General features: G+C 39.9%; 1 protein-coding gene across 1 annotated transcript; it reads right to left on the reverse strand.

The window, feature by feature from the left end:
* Nucleotides 1-15,195: 15,195 nt before the first annotated feature.
* Nucleotides 15,196-17,198, reverse strand: LOC134816421 (uncharacterized). Its single transcript, XM_063825261.1, has 3 exons — nt 16,887-17,198; nt 15,914-16,018; nt 15,196-15,702 (listed from the first exon to the last, which is right to left on the reverse strand). Exons 1-3 carry the CDS (start codon nt 17,052-17,054, stop codon nt 15,511-15,513), a joined length of 465 nt encoding a protein of 154 aa, XP_063681331.1. The 5' UTR covers nt 17,055-17,198; the 3' UTR covers nt 15,196-15,510.
* Between the last annotated feature and the right edge of the window lie 96 nt (nt 17,199-17,294).

The raw sequence follows: 17,294 nt of genomic DNA on the forward strand, positions 1-17,294 counted from the left end.
CTCAAAATGACCCTCTGGTGATGCCAAACCCAGCTCGCAAATGGAGTTGAAACCTCGCCATTTTTAGCAGGGTTGTAGAAAAAGGATAGGAATAGGCTATAGCATTCTTAGAATTTTGATTTAGGCTTTAGATTTTTTATAATTAACGTCGGAAGTGAGGTAAAATAACCGTTAGAATAATGTCGTTATTTTAGCAAAGGTTTACTGCGCTGTTGCGTAGCAACGTTAAAATGCACGTGCGCGAACAATAACATCTTAACTACGCGCGTTGTTATGCTGTATGCTACGTCATAACTTCAAAACTAGCTCACATTTACGCTCACGCTATGACTTATATTCATAACTTTGGTTGTGATTGGTATTTTTTGATGCGGTAAAAAGTATCGTTTTGGGAATCCGAATACTAACAACGCTGTCGCCATTGTTAGATAAATTCCATTATGTCTACTGTATTATAACAGAGCTGTATGATGAAGAGAAATTAAAACATAACTGATTTTTAAAATTTCCTCGAACAAAGCTTTCGACTAGCGGGTTTCTAGTACATTATAATTTATAATTTTTTTCCCTACTCTTGCCGAAGAGAAAAAAAAATAATTAATGGTACAAGTACAACTACATGGTAGGGAAAATTGATCGTGCGTGGTTTAACCGCGGCGAAATTCTTGTTTATAAGCGTGGATCCTTAAAACATTGTAGGGCCTATATATTGCCAGATCCATGTTCAATTTGTGACGGAGTTTTCTATTAACAGGAAATGATGTAACAGAGTCGATGTATTTTAATGTTGCCATGGGGTGGCAAGTCCTCATACGTCATCGTGGTCTGGTAGTTTCATTGCATCTTAATATATCATTTCCATCGGTATATTATAGAAATAACCCTTTTGCAGCCTCTGAGTAACGACAATTTGCTTCAATCTTAAAATAAAATCATACATGGCAATTGGAATGACAAAACTCAAGCATTACTATGTCTACGCAATAAAAACATAAATTAAATCATATAATTATTGGCATTGCTGACCTAGCAACACTGTTTAGTGTTTAAGTGTTTACAGTAGATTACATCCGGCTACTTGGTTATCAGACTCTTTAGATCCTTTTTCAAAACTCACTGTTCGTCTTTCAGTTCGGGGAAGCGGTCAAAAACAGTTTGTAGTTCATCATAGAAAATGCCAGGTAGGCACGAAGCCAGGTAAGCTCAAAATGGAGATTAAATACTGACTGAGACAACGTCATTTAGCACGAAGCCAGGTAAGCGACAAGACAATTAATAAAAGACATACAATTACAAATAATGCCAGGTAAGCACAAAGCCAGGTAAGCGAAAAGACAAATAAATAAAAGACATACAAACAATGGCAGGTGAGCACGAAGCCAGGTAAGCGACAAGACAAATAAACGACACTTAAGCAATAACAGGTAAGCACGAAGCCAGGTAAGCTACAAGACAAATAAAAACACTTAGACAATGCCAGGTAAGCACGAAGCCAGGTAAGCAACAAGACAAATAAAAGACATATATACAATGCCAGGTAATCACGAAGCCAGGTAAGCGACAAGACAAATAAAAGACATATATACAATGCCAGGTAAGCACGAAGCCAGGTAAGCGACAAGACAAATAAAAGACATACAAACAATGCCAGGTAAGCACGAAGCCAGGTAAGCGACAAGACAAATAAAATTAAAAGACATACAAATAATGCCAGGTAAGCACGAAGCCAGGTAAGCGACAAGACAAATAAACAACACATATACAATGCCAGGTAAGCACGAAGCCAGATAAGCGACAAGACAAATAAACGACACTTAGACAATGCCAGGTAAGCACGAAGCCAGGTTGAGGTAAGCTACAAAAAAAATATAAGACACTTAGACAATGCCAGGTAAGCACGAAGCCAGGTACGCCACAAGACAAATAAAAGAGACATAGACAATGCCAGGTAATCACAAAGCCAGGTAAGCTACAAGACAAATAAACGACACTTAGACAATGCCAGGTAAGCACGAAGCCAGGTAAGCGACAAGACAAATATAAGACACTTAGACAATGCCAGGTAAGCACAAAGCCAGGTACGCCACAAGACAAATAAACGACACTTAGACAATGCCAGGTAATCACGAAGCCAGGTAAGCTACAAAACAAATGTAAGACACACATACAGTGCCAGGTAAGCACGAAGCCAGGTAAGTGACAAGACAAATAGACGACACTTAGAGAATGCCAGGTAAGCACGAAGCCAGGTAAGTGACAAGACAAATAGACGACACTTAGAGAATGCCAGGTAAGCACGAAGCCAGGTAAGTGACAAAACAAATAAAAACACTTAGACAATACCAGGCAATCACGAAGCCGGGTAAGCAACAAGACAAATAAACGACACTTAAACAATGCCAGGTAAGCACGAAACCAGGTAAGCCACAAAACAACTAAACGACACTTAGACAATGCCAGGTAATCACGAAGCCAGGTAAGCTACAAGACAAATAAACGACACTTAGACAATGCCAGGTAAGCACGAAGCCAGGTAAGCCACAAGACAACTAAACGACACTTAGACAATGCCAGGTAATCACGAAGTCAGGTAAGCTACAAAACAAATGTAAGACACACATACAGTGCCAGGTAAGCACGAAGCCAGGTAAGTGACAAGACAAATAGACGACACTTAGAGAATGCCAGGTAAGCACGAAGCCAGGTAAGTGACAAGACAAATAGACGACACTTAGAGAATGCCAGGTAAGCACGAAGCCAGGTAAGTGACAAAACAAATAAAAACACTTAGACAATACCAGGCAATCACGAAGCCAGGTAAGCAACAACACAAATAAAAGACATACAAACAATGGCAGGTGAGCACGAAGCCAGGTAAGCGACAAAACAAATAAACGACACTTAAGCAATAACAGGTAAGCACGAAGCCAGGTAAGCTACAAAACAAATAAAAACACTTAGACAATGCCAGGTAAGCACGAAGCCAGGTAAGCTACAAAACAAATAAAAACACTTAGACAATGCCAAGTAAGCACGAAGCCAGGTAAGCGACAAGACAAATAAAAGACGTACATACAATGCCAGGTAATCACGAAGCCAGGTAAGCAACAAGACAAATAAAAGACATACAAACAATGGCAGGTGAGCACGAAGCCAGGTAAGCGACAAGACAAATAAACGACACTTAAGCAATAACAGGTAAGCACGAAGCCAGGTAAGCTACAAAACAAATAAAAAACACTTAGACAATGCCAGGTAAGCACGAAGCCAGGTAAGCGACAAGACAAATAAAAGACATATATACAATGTCAGGTAAGCACGAAGCCAGGTAAGCAACAAGACAAATAAACGACACTTAAGCAATACTGCAGGTAAGCACGAAGCCAGGTAAGCGACAAGGCAAATAAAAGACACATATATAATGCCAGGTAAGCACGAAGCCAGGTAAGCGACAAGACAAATAATTAATAAACGACACTTAGACAATGCCAGGTAAGCACGAAGCCAGGTAAGCTACAAAACAAATAAAAACACTTAGACAATGCCAAGTAAGCACGAAGCCAGGTAAGCAGCAAGACAAATAAAAGACATTTATACAATGTCAGGTAATCACGAAGCCAGGTAAGCTACAAAACAAATAAAAAACACTTAGACAATGCCAAGTAAGCACGAAGCCAGGTAAGCGACAAGACAAATAAAAGACATATTTACAATGCCAGGTAATCACGAAGCCAGGTAAGCTACAAAACAAATTTAAGACACACAGACAGTGCCAGGTAAGCACGAAGCCAGGTAAGTGACAAGACAAATAGACGACACTTAGAGAATGCCAGGTAAGCACGGAGCCAGGTAAGTGACAAAACAAATAAAAACACTTAAACAATACCAGGCAATCACGAAGCCAGGTAAGCAACAAGACAAATAAAAGACATACAAACAATGGCAGGTGAGCACGAAGCCAGGTAAGCGACAAGACAAATAAACGACACTTAAGCAATAACAGGTAAGCACGAAGCCAGGTAAGCTACAAAACAAATAAAAAACACTTAGACAATGCCAGGTAAGCACGAAGCCAGGTTAGCGACAAGACAAATAAAAGACATATATACATTGCCAGGTAAGCACGAAGCCAGGTAAGCAGCAAGACAAATAGAAGACATTTATACAATGCCAGGTAATCACGAAGCCAGGTAAGCGACAAGACAAATAAACGACACTTAAGCAATAACAGGTAAGCACGAAGCCAGGTAAGCTACAAAACAAATAAAAAACACTTAGACAATGCCAAGTAAGCACGAAGCCAGGTAAGCAACAAGACAAATAAAAGACATATATACATTGCCAGGTAAGCACGAAGCCAGGTAAGCAGCAAGACAAATAGAAGACATTTATACAATGCCAGGTAATCACGAAGCCAGGTAAGCTACAAAACAAATAAAAAACACTTAGACAATGCCAAGTAAGCACGAAGCCAGGTAAGCGACAAGACAAATAAAAGACATATATACAATGCCAGGTAATCACGAAGCCAGGTAAGCAACAAGACAAATAAAAGACATACAAACAATGGCAGGTGAGCACGAAGCCAGGTAAGCGACAAGACAAATAAACGACACTTAAGCAATAACAGGTAAGCACGAAGCCAGGTAAGCTACAAAACAAATAAAAAACACTTAGACAATGCCAGGTAAGCACGAAGCCAGGTAAGCGACAAGACAAATAAAAGACATATATACAATGTCAGGTAAGCACGAAGCCAGGTAAGCAACAAGACAAATAAACGACACTTAAGCAATACTGCAGGTAAGCACGAAGCCAGGTAAGCGACAAGGCAAATAAAAGACACATATATAATGCCAGGTAAGCACGAAGCCAGGTAAGCGACAAGACAAATAATTAATAAACGACACTTAGACAATGCCAGGTAAGCACGAAGCCAGGTAAGCTACAAAACAAATAAAAACACTTAGACAATGCCAAGTAAGCACGAAGCCAGGTAAGCAGCAAGACAAATAAAAGACATTTATACAATGTCAGGTAATCACGAAGCCAGGTAAGCTACAAAACAAATAAAAAACACTTAGACAATGCCAAGTAAGCACGAAGCCAGGTAAGCGACAAGACAAATAAAAGACATATTTACAATGCCAGGTAATCACGAAGCCAGGTAAGCTACAAAACAAATTTAAGACACACAGACAGTGCCAGGTAAGCACGAAGCCAGGTAAGTGACAAGACAAATAGACGACACTTAGAGAATGCCAGGTAAGCACGAAGCCAGGTAAGTGACAAAACAAATAAAAACACTTAAACAATACCAGGCAATCACGAAGCCAGGTAAGCAACAAGACAAATAAAAGACATACAAACAATGGCAGGTGAGCACGAAGCCAGGTAAGCGACAAGACAAATAAACGACACTTAAGCAATAACAGGTAAGCACGAAGCCAGGTAAGCTACAAAACAAATAAAAAACACTTAGACAATGCCAGGTAAGCACGAAGCCAGGTTAGCGACAAGACAAATAAAAGACATATAGACAATGCCAGGTAAGCACGAAGCCAGGTAAGCAACAAAACAAATAAAAACACTTAGACAATACCAGGCAATCACGAAGCCAGGTAAGCTACAAAACAAATAAAAACACTTAGACAATGCCAAGTAAGCACGAAGCCAGGTAAGCGACAATACAAATAAAAGACATATATACAATGCCAGGTAATCACGAAGCCAGGTAAGCTACAAAACAAATGTAAGACACACAGACAGTGCCAGGTAAGCACGAAGCCAGGTAAGTGACAAGACAAATAGATGACACTTAGAGAATGCCAGGTAAGCACGAAGCCAGGTAAGTGACAAAACAAATAAAAACACTTAAACAATACCAGGCAATCACGAAGCCAGGTAAGCAACAAGACAAATAAAAGACATACAAACAATGGCAGGTGAGCACGAAGCCAGGTAAGCGACAAGACAAATAAACGACACTTAAGCAATAACAGGTAAGCACGAAGCCAGGTAAGCTACAAAACAAATAAAAAACACTTAGACAATGCCAGGTAAGCACGAAGCCAGGTAAGCGACAAGACAAATAAACGACACTTAAGCAATACTGCAGGTAAGCACGAAGCCAGGTAAGCGACAAGACAAATAAAAGACACATATATAATGCCAGGTAAGCACGAAGCCAGGTAAGCGACAAGACAAATAAACGACACTTAGACAATGCCAGGTAAGCACAAAGCCAGGTAAGCTACAAAATAAATAAAAAACACTTAGACAATGCCAGGTAATTACGAAGCCAGGTAAGCGACAAGACAAATAAAAGACATATATACAATGCCAGGTAAGCACGAAGCCAGGTAAGCGACAAGACAAATAAAAGACATATATACAATGCCAGGTAAGCACGAAGCCAGGTAAGCAACAAGACAAATAAACGACACTTAGACAATGCCAGGTAAGCACGAAGCCAGGTAAGCTACAAAACAAATATAAGACACTTAGACAATGCCAGGTAAGCACGAAGCCAGGTACGCCACAAGACAAATTAAAGAGACATAGACAATGCCAGGTAATCACGAAGCCAGGTAAGCTACAAGACAAATAAACGACACTAAGACAATGCCAGGTAAGCACGAAGCCAGGTAAGCAGCAAGACAAATAAAAGAGACATAGACAATGCCAGGTAATCACGAAGCCAGGTAAGCTTCAAGACAAATAAACGACACTTAGACAATGCCAGGTAAGCACGAAGCCAGGTAAGCAACAAAACAAATAAAAACACTTAGACAATACCAGGCAATCACGAAGCCAGGTAAGCAACAAGACAAATAAACGACACTTAGACAATGCCAGGTAAGCACGAAGCCAGGTAAGCCACAAAACAACTAAACGACACTTAGACAATGCCAGGTAATCACGAAGCCAGGTAAGCTACAAGACAAATAAACGACACTTAGACAATGCCAGGTAAGCACGAAGCCAGGTAAGCCACAAGACAACTAAACGACACTTAGACAATACCAGGTAAGCACGAAGCCATGTAAGCAGCAAGACAAATAAAAGAGACATAGACAGTGCCAGGTAAGCACGAAGCCAAGTAAGTGACAAGACAAATAGACGACACTTAGAGAATGCCAGGTAATCACGAAGCCAGGTAAGCGACAAGACAAATAAACGACACTTAAGCAATAACAGGTAAGCACGAAGCCAGGTAAGCTACAAAACAAATAAAAAACACTTAGACAATGCCAAGTAAGCACGAAGCCAGGTAAGCAACAAGACAAATAAAAGACATATATACATTGCCAGGTAAGCACGAAGCCAGGTAAGCAGCAAGACAAATAGAAGACATTTATACAATGCCAGGTAATCACGAAGCCAGGTAAGCTACAAAACAAATAAAAAACACTTAGACAATGCCAAGTAAGCACGAAGCCAGGTAAGCGACAAGACAAATAAAAGACATATATACAATGCCAGGTAATCACGAAGCCAGGTAAGCAACAAGACAAATAAAAGACATACAAACAATGGCAGGTGAGCACGAAGCCAGGTAAGCGACAAGACAAATAAACGACACTTAAGCAATAACAGGTAAGCACGAAGCCAGGTAAGCTACAAAACAAATAAAAAACACTTAGACAATGCCAGGTAAGCACGAAGCCAGGTAAGCGACAAGACAAATAAAAGACATATATACAATGTCAGGTAAGCACGAAGCCAGGTAAGCAACAAGACAAATAAACGACACTTAAGCAATACTGCAGGTAAGCACGAAGCCAGGTAAGCGACAAGGCAAATAAAAGACACATATATAATGCCAGGTAAGCACGAAGCCAGGTAAGCGACAAGACAAATAATTAATAAACGACACTTAGACAATGCCAGGTAAGCACGAAGCCAGGTAAGCTACAAAACAAATAAAAACACTTAGACAATGCCAAGTAAGCACGAAGCCAGGTAAGCAGCAAGACAAATAAAAGACATTTATACAATGTCAGGTAATCACGAAGCCAGGTAAGCTACAAAACAAATAAAAAACACTTAGACAATGCCAAGTAAGCACGAAGCCAGGTAAGCGACAAGACAAATAAAAGACATATTTACAATGCCAGGTAATCACGAAGCCAGGTAAGCTACAAAACAAATTTAAGACACACAGACAGTGCCAGGTAAGCACGAAGCCAGGTAAGTGACAAGACAAATAGACGACACTTAGAGAATGCCAGGTAAGCACGAAGCCAGGTAAGTGACAAAACAAATAAAAACACTTAAACAATACCAGGCAATCACGAAGCCAGGTAAGCAACAAGACAAATAAAAGACATACAAACAATGGCAGGTGAGCACGAAGCCAGGTAAGCGACAAGACAAATAAACGACACTTAAGCAATAACAGGTAAGCACGAAGCCAGGTAAGCTACAAAACAAATAAAAAACACTTAGACAATGCCAGGTAAGCACGAAGCCAGGTTAGCGACAAGACAAATAAAAGACATATAGACAATGCCAGGTAAGCACGAAGCCAGGTAAGCAACAAAACAAATAAAAACACTTAGACAATACCAGGCAATCACGAAGCCAGGTAAGCTACAAAACAAATAAAAACACTTAGACAATGCCAAGTAAGCACGAAGCCAGGTAAGCGACAATACAAATAAAAGACATATATACAATGCCAGGTAATCACGAAGCCAGGTAAGCTACAAAACAAATGTAAGACACACAGACAGTGCCAGGTAAGCACGAAGCCAGGTAAGTGACAAGACAAATAGATGACACTTAGAGAATGCCAGGTAAGCACGAAGCCAGGTAAGTGACAAAACAAATAAAAACACTTAAACAATACCAGGCAATCACGAAGCCAGGTAAGCAACAAGACAAATAAAAGACATACAAACAATGGCAGGTGAGCACGAAGCCAGGTAAGCGACAAGACAAATAAACGACACTTAAGCAATAACAGGTAAGCACGAAGCCAGGTAAGCTACAAAACAAATAAAAAACACTTAGACAATGCCAGGTAAGCACGAAGCCAGGTAAGCGACAAGACAAATAAACGACACTTAAGCAATACTGCAGGTAAGCACGAAGCCAGGTAAGCGACAAGACAAATAAAAGACACATATATAATGCCAGGTAAGCACGAAGCCAGGTAAGCGACAAGACAAATAAACGACACTTAGACAATGCCAGGTAAGCACAAAGCCAGGTAAGCTACAAAATAAATAAAAAACACTTAGACAATGCCAGGTAATTACGAAGCCAGGTAAGCGACAAGACAAATAAAAGACATATATACAATGCCAGGTAAGCACGAAGCCAGGTAAGCGACAAGACAAATAAAAGACATATATACAATGCCAGGTAAGCACGAAGCCAGGTAAGCAACAAGACAAATAAACGACACTTAGACAATGCCAGGTAAGCACGAAGCCAGGTAAGCTACAAAACAAATATAAGACACTTAGACAATGCCAGGTAAGCACGAAGCCAGGTACGCCACAAGACAAATTAAAGAGACATAGACAATGCCAGGTAATCACGAAGCCAGGTAAGCTACAAGACAAATAAACGACACTAAGACAATGCCAGGTAAGCACGAAGCCAGGTAAGCAGCAAGACAAATAAAAGAGACATAGACAATGCCAGGTAATCACGAAGCCAGGTAAGCTACAAGACAAATAAACGACACTTAGACAATGCCAGGTAAGCACGAAGCCAGGTAAGCAACAAAACAAATAAAAACACTTAGACAATACCAGGCAATCACGAAGCCAGGTAAGCAACAAGACAAATAAACGACACTTAGACAATGCCAGGTAAGCACGAAGCCAGGTAAGCCACAAAACAACTAAACGACACTTAGACAATGCCAGGTAATCACGAAGCCAGGTAAGCTACAAGACAAATAAACGACACTTAGACAATGCCAGGTAAGCACGAAGCCAGGTAAGCCACAAGACAACTAAACGACACTTAGACAATACCAGGTAAGCACGAAGCCATGTAAGCAGCAAGACAAATAAAAGAGACATAGACAGTGCCAGGTAAGCACGAAGCCAAGTAAGTGACAAGACAAATAGACGACACTTAGAGAATGCCAGGTAAGCACGAAGCCAGGTAAATGACAAAACAAATAAAAAACACTTAGACAATACCAGGCAATCACGAAGCCGGGTAAGCAACAAGACAAATAAAAGACACTAAGACAATGCCAGGTAAGCACGAAGCCAGGTAAGCCACAAAACAAATGTAAGACACACATACAGTGCCAGGTAAGCACGAAGCCAGGTAAGTGACAAGACAAATAAAATACACGTATACAATGCCAGGTAAGCACGAAGCCAGGTAAGCAACAAAACAAATAAAATATGCATAGACAGAGTTAGGTAAGCACGAAGCCAGGTAAGCGACAAGACAAATAAAAGATGCATAGACAGAGTTAGGTAAGCACGAAACCAGGTATATACTTATATTAATATAGGAGTAAAAGCAGAAAGATATAACTATATAAGTTATAAAGAAAACCAAGTAGACTCAAAGCATGGAAGAAAATTAAATCGATAGATCCAGGTAGACAAGAAGCTAGGTAAACAGGAAAAAATTAAATAGAAGGACAGAGCTAGCTATGTACTAAACTAAATAAGCAGGAAGCTAGATAGGCCGGAGGAAAAGCGGAGAAAGAGCCAATTAAGCATGAAGAAAAATAACCAACTATGCACGAAACTAGATAGCGGATGATGATTAATCACTCTACACTCGACTGTCACGTGACTTTTTCAACCCGTTCTCTAGCTGGTCTTGAACGACTATTCGAAACCCTAACCCTATAATCTGATCCCAACCCTAACTCTAACCCAATCCTTAACAAAAGCATTTGCTGAAACCCTAACCCTAACGAGAAATTAGACTAACTTCCTTATACGGTCATATCACGTGATCGAGACAGTTTTTCGCCAATATCTCGTCAGGGGAGCATTTTAACCCTATGTCATGGGGGTGATTCGAAATCAGTGTACGAAAATACATCGATTGTAGTTGGTTTCATCTGTAGGGGGCACTTTTAGAACAATCTCGAAGATCGACTGTAGAGTGATTTAGCATGCTCGCTAGATAGCCAGGTAGACAAGGAGCCATCAGCCAGTCATGGTGATGAGACAATATATTTTATAATAATAGAAAAGCATTCTGCGAACTAAACTGAATGATCCTACAAGTACAATTTTACCTTTTTCTGTTGCTGTTGATTTCAGGTTTTTCACAAATGCTGACAAGCTTCTCCTCAGCTAGATGAGAAATTGATGGTCTTGACAAACCTCCGTTTGAAAGTGTGCAGATAAATGAAATTGTAACGAAATGTTTGTATTGGTAGATAAAATGGTTATTTGCAACCATAATTTTATAATCATTGCTTACGCCCACGTGCAATAATGCTGTGCAACTCATATTCACATAGTTGCCTTGACAACCTCGCGCGCACGATTGTTTGCGGAGGGAGTATTTGTTAAAAATTGGCCAAATCCAAGCTCCTAGCTATATCCCTATGCGCGGCGCTTTTTTTCAGACGCGCGCACATGACAGGCTCGTAAAATAAAACGATATTTGAGCTGTTTATGCTTTAGGATTCGACTTATTTTTGATTTTAATAAGTAATCGTGAAGATAATATAAAGATTTGAAGTAAAAATTTGTGCACCTTAACTTTGAATACTTATAGTATATCACGGGCCATCTACTTAGGACGTCCGGCAAATATGAATGATTGATGATGAAGGAAGAGTGGTTTTGGAATTTCGGACAAATCCAGACCGAGCGTGTTAAATCACTCTACAGTCGATCTTCGAGATTGTTCTAGAAGGGCCCCCGACAGTAGAAACCAACTTCAATCGATGTATTTTCGGACCCTGATTCCGAATCACCCCCATGACATAGGGTTAAAATGCTCCCCTGACGAGATATTGGCGAAAAACTGTCTCGATCACGTGATATGACCGTATAAGGAAGTTAGTCTAATTTCTCGTTAGGGTTAGGGTTTCAGCAAATGCTTTTGTTAAGGATTGGGTTAGAGTTAGGGTTGGGATCAGATTAGAGGGTTAGGGTTTCGAATAGTCGTTCAAGACCAGCTAGAGAACGGGTTGAAAAAGTCACGTGACAGTCGAGTGTAGAGTGATTAATCATCATCCAATCCAGACAGGAGGGGGTTGGTTTCTAAAAATCTGTACGTCCGAAAATTTTGGCAGAATTAACGGAAAAATCCGATCCCATTTACTTTAACTCTTTGACACGTACCAATTACTTTGTAAGTTTATATTCCTGTATTATATTTTAAACGAGTACTCAACTCACAAATGCATACTTACATGTAACTGTGCTGAACTTGTTCGACACTGAGTGTATTATTTTTTATTTTAAGTACCTAACTACTGGGCCGCGCTCAGCCTGTCATTCCGCCGAATCTCTATTATGAACATTTTAATATATATAAAGCGAGACGATATATATATGTATTAAACTGGAATTAAACTGGAATTAAACTTAAATAGTCAGAGGGAACACTAACGAACCCGTCGTGACAATACATCAATGAAATAAATAACATAATTATAAAAAATCATAAATAAGACCCAAAACACGTAAACAAATTAACTTCACTACAATCTGTACGAAAAGGAAACAAGATCAAATATAATAATTTAACCGGATTAAAGTGGGTAATGCACCGATAAAGTAATAAATTATGCAGGAGAGGTTCATAAAATTCACAAAGTTACTCCAAAAGTCAAAAATACACTATCAAGAAAGATTACACACAAACTCAAAGACGGGCGTAAATTATGCAACTGTAACTCCGAATGAAAACAGTTCGAACACTCATTTAAGGGACACTGGGGTAGTTAGAATGTCCTTAAGTATGTATATATCCGTGCCATTTTACTGACACCACGGCATCAACTTTAACGCAACTTTCCGCAAAAACCGTAAAAGATGTACAACTGAAACTTTTTTGACTGGGTCAAATGCTTTAATGGCCTTCAAATCAGCATGAAAAAATACAAAATTGGCCAAGGAATAATAATTTTAGTGCCCAAAATTTGGACTCCCAAGTGGTGTCAAAAACGCGAATTAAATAGGTAATAATTATTTTAGTCTCTCGAGTCTTGACACCACTTTAGGGTTAGACGGGTTCCTGCTAGTAAATATAATAGCCTGAGGTCCCCCCGTAATTACTCGTCTAAATTTCTTCGAAGTAGCGCGCGCCGCTTTCTTCTCGAAATGGCCCGATTGCAAGTGCTTAGTGCTACGAAGTAGCGTGCGCCGGGCCAGACCATTAACAATGCACAATGGTCAACTAGAAATCCGGACGTCCAGTTGATTCACGATGTCAATCCTTCGCATCTCGCCGATCTGGTTGCGAGAAGCATTATTTGATGCGCGCGCGACCCAGTAGTGCATCGCGCTACAAGACGTCCAGGGGAGGGGTGGTTTTGAAAATTCGGACACACCCGGACAGGGGGTCAGGGGGAGGGGGTGGTCTGTAAATCTGCGATATTGGCGGACGTCCTACATAAGTAGATGGCCCCTTACCATCAAAATCGAAATCAGCATGTCTACTTATGTACACCGAACAGTCGAAATCTAATCGCGCGCCCATGATACGGCCGCGCACTCAGCGGGCCTACAAGTATAACGTGAGGCAAAACTTTCCAGGGAAGCATTTTTACCCTACGTCATGGGGGTGATTCGGAATCAGCGTCCAGAAATACACCGATCTAGATCACTTTCATGCCTGAAGGGCCTTTTCACAAGAATTTTCATAAAATTTGGGCGAGCGATTTAGTAGGAGCGCAAAAATACACCAATGTCAGATGTAGATTACTTTGATTTACTGGGCCGCGCTCAGCCTGTCTGCTGTCATTCCGCTGAATCTCTATTACATATTATGAAAATGATAGCCTGAGGTCCCCAGGTAAACTTTGATACTCAGGGCCTTTTCACAAGAATTTAATTAAATTTGGGCGAGCGATTTAGTGAGAGCGTCGCCGATTCGACGCGAACTATCATTCTTCATTCATCATTCTTGCTTCGCAAGATAGTTGCTCGCAGAGCAACGATCTCGAAGGGTTGACATCGTCAATCAACGCATCAAATAATGCTTCCCGCGACCACCACCTTCGTTAGATCGGCAAGACGCACCTGCATGCAGTCAACCCACTGTTTGGCAGACAGTTCGCAGTAGTTTGTGTGAATGTGTGTGGTAAGTTCTGCGTTGTGGGGCAAACCCAGCCCACATATTCTTCAGAAATGTCCTTCAAGTATAGCCCTGAGACTATTATCGTGAATTAAACACGTTCACTAAAGATCAAGATTTTCCTTAGTCATCTTCTTTAGTTTGAAAACTTTTAGCTTGAAGAAAATACACGTTTTTAAATTCATTGTGAGTCACCACAAATGTGAACGACGATTTTCTAAAAATTCCATTATCATATTGTAATATACAAATACTATAAAACGACAAATTAAACAAATCATTTTACAAATATAATAATAATTTAAGGTCTCTCCTCTAACCGTCAAATGTTTGTCTCTTGTGAAAGCAAAACAAGTTCTTCTCGTACTTTTCAGACACTTAGTGGATCCAAAGACAGCACAGATCGAACTGGCCTCGACGACATAAAAATAACGGCTAAAATTCACGAAAATAGCACAATTAAAATTAATAAGTTAATCCTGGTGCTGTTAACGGTTAATAGGTGTAGGATGGGGTGTGTTCAATGTCCAACATGAAATTCATATATTGGGGTATGCAGTATAAATGCTTTAAAAACGGTAAAAAGGTAAAACGTCAAGCTACAGTCAACGCGCAGATACTAGTTAAAATTTCAAATAAAATAAATATAATCAGTGTAAAGTTTAGGCACATGTTTTGGGGTAAACTGCCTTGTGGTAATAAACGATTGCTGAGCACTTCATTCCATCGAAGTGATCAGAGTAAGAAGAATTTACTCAACATTTCCCACTCTGTACATTCTAACTTCTCCTCAACAAATTCTACGCATTCCAAGGATTGACCGAGTGTTAGTTTTCTCATGTGAAATGTCACAGCTCCTTTTAGAATTTGGTTGTTGAAGCATCTGACAAACAACAAGAAGATCTCTCTCTCTCTCTCTCTCTCTCTCTCTCTCTCTCTCTCTCTCTCCCTCTCTCTCTCTCTCTCTCTCTCTCTCTCTCTCTCTCTCTCTCTACCTCTCTCTCTCTCTCTCTCTCTCTCTCTCTCTCTCTCTCTCTCACTCATCACCACCGTAAACTGAAACCCATCCCATTCTCAAACCGTCAACTCTGGTGGACCAGCCACGAATCTTCGCAAATCTCAACGCAAATCTCATCGTACTTTGCCGTTCTTCGTATCATCTTCCCCTCACTTCGTATCTTCCCCATTGCTAAAACTAGATTCTGATCTGATTTATGACGTCACGTGGTGTGTACCACGTGACTAAACGTGAGTTCACGTTGTTTCAAGTAGTTGGGGGTTGTTAGCGAGTCTGAACATCTCGGGTAGGTAGGGGTCACACAGTTCCAACAACACCACCTGGGGACAGTTGCCCAGGTGCTGGTGTAGGAGCTCTGCTATGTGGTTTATTATGTGGTTCTTCATGTTGCACACTGCTTCCGACGTTTCCTCCATCTCCAGCGTGTTCTGAAATTGTAATTGTTAACTTTTTCTTACTATTGTACCTCAGTTTTTTAATCAGTCCTAGTTGGTTATAAAAACTTGTTTAAAATACTTAAGTGAAAACAGTCATCAAATCTTGGGGGAGTCGCCTTCTTTTGACGAGCAGGGGGGGGGGGGACCTATCATATATTCTAGATTAATGGTTAAACATTCTCAATAATTTTACTAAACAAACCTCTAAGTAGTCAAGAGTGTCGTTCATACATGATTTGTAGCCTTCTATGTAGTATAGCAGGTTCATAACATGGTCCGTAAACTCATCGTAAACTCCCGAACTTTGCTGAAACACGTTAAGGTTAATTATTAACATTATTATCAACAGATGATATTATTCTTGTTCACGTATTCGTTACATTAGAAATCTTTCAACTCAGCATTCCGTATGTGATTATAGTTCTGACACTCAACAAACAATCGACCAAAATCCCGGTCAAAATTAGCCCATTCTCTAACCCGGTAGAAATTTTCAATTTTTTCTGGATCAAGCCAGAATTTTTCAGGTATTTTTTCTTTTAAAAATATGTGCAGTGCAGGAATTGTAACTTTTCCTTTATGCACCAAGTCACTGAGTTCCTGATTACGTTATTTGTTGTTACGCACCAGTCACCTACTGCAGAGTTATTAAAATGTAACAGTTCAAGTTGTGAAGTTGTGAAGCTTTGTCTAGCTCTGACTTAATGGACGGTATCACTGCTATCAACAACTTTTTAAAGAGCTCACTGGTCATTCTTCGCTGGCGAATAACCCACAAATTCCAAGATATAGGTACATTGTACGAGGACTCCTTTCAATTTTCCATAACATTTTGTAAGATTCATATAAGTTATAACTAAATTTTATCTTACTTATATATTAAGATATTTTTGTGAATGAGAATTACTCAGGCGACATTGGTTATCACGTTTAATATATTGGCCTCAAAATTCGATCCCAGTCGACCCTCTCATTCAACAAACAAAGAAGATAAACATTTCTTGAAGACCTACTACAGTTAACAAGACATTTGTTAACAAATAAACACAATATATTGTATATTGGAGCTCATAATCAAATCGCGACTAACATCGCAGTGAATAAGATGATGGAAAGAAGGCGATGATTAAGAAAAACAGCATAATTAAAGAAGAGTAGAGTAGACATTTTATTACCTGTGTAATTTTATAACAAATCCTGAGTAGAGTAAAATACTGTAGTGTGAGGTCCAACACGACCTCTTGGTCTGCATCTGCGGTGGAGTAGGGCAAGAAGAAATCTTGTAGGTCTCGGATAAATTCTGCGTCAGGGCTTTCTTCTTCTTCCATTCCCCATTTGTACATACACGCACGTGTGTAGCGAGGATACTGCACGTGCTGTCGCGCGCCCTACACGTGTGTTGCTATGGTAACACGACAAGTAGGATGTGCAAGTCAGTGATAGTGCTTTTAGGTGCTACATCACATGTAACCTTTCATTGCATAGCTGTAAGAAGTGTTTTATTAATATCAAGCATTTGATAATGAGAATTAATTCTAAACGGAATAAAAACCTGGAAATTGAAATTATATCGATGATTTCTA

The sequence above is a fragment of the Bolinopsis microptera genome, chromosome 1, assembly GCF_026151205.1.
Source record: "Bolinopsis microptera isolate Bmic1 chromosome 1, MBARI_Bmic_1.0, whole genome shotgun sequence".
Classification (NCBI taxonomy): domain Eukaryota; kingdom Metazoa; phylum Ctenophora; class Tentaculata; order Lobata; family Bolinopsidae; genus Bolinopsis; species Bolinopsis microptera.

Coding starts and splice junctions, on each gene's coding strand:
- LOC134816421 (XM_063825261.1), bottom strand. CDS start 17,054: ATGTACAAATGGGGAATGGAAGAAGAAGAAAGCCCTGACGCAGAATTT. Junction 16,019..16,886: donor TTTGTTATAAAATTACACAG/GTAATAAAATGT, acceptor AACGTGTTTCAG/CAAAGTTCGGGAGTTTACGA. Junction 15,703..15,913: donor ACACTCTTGACTACTTAGAG/GTTTGTTTAGTA, acceptor TTACAATTTCAG/AACACGCTGGAGATGGAGGA.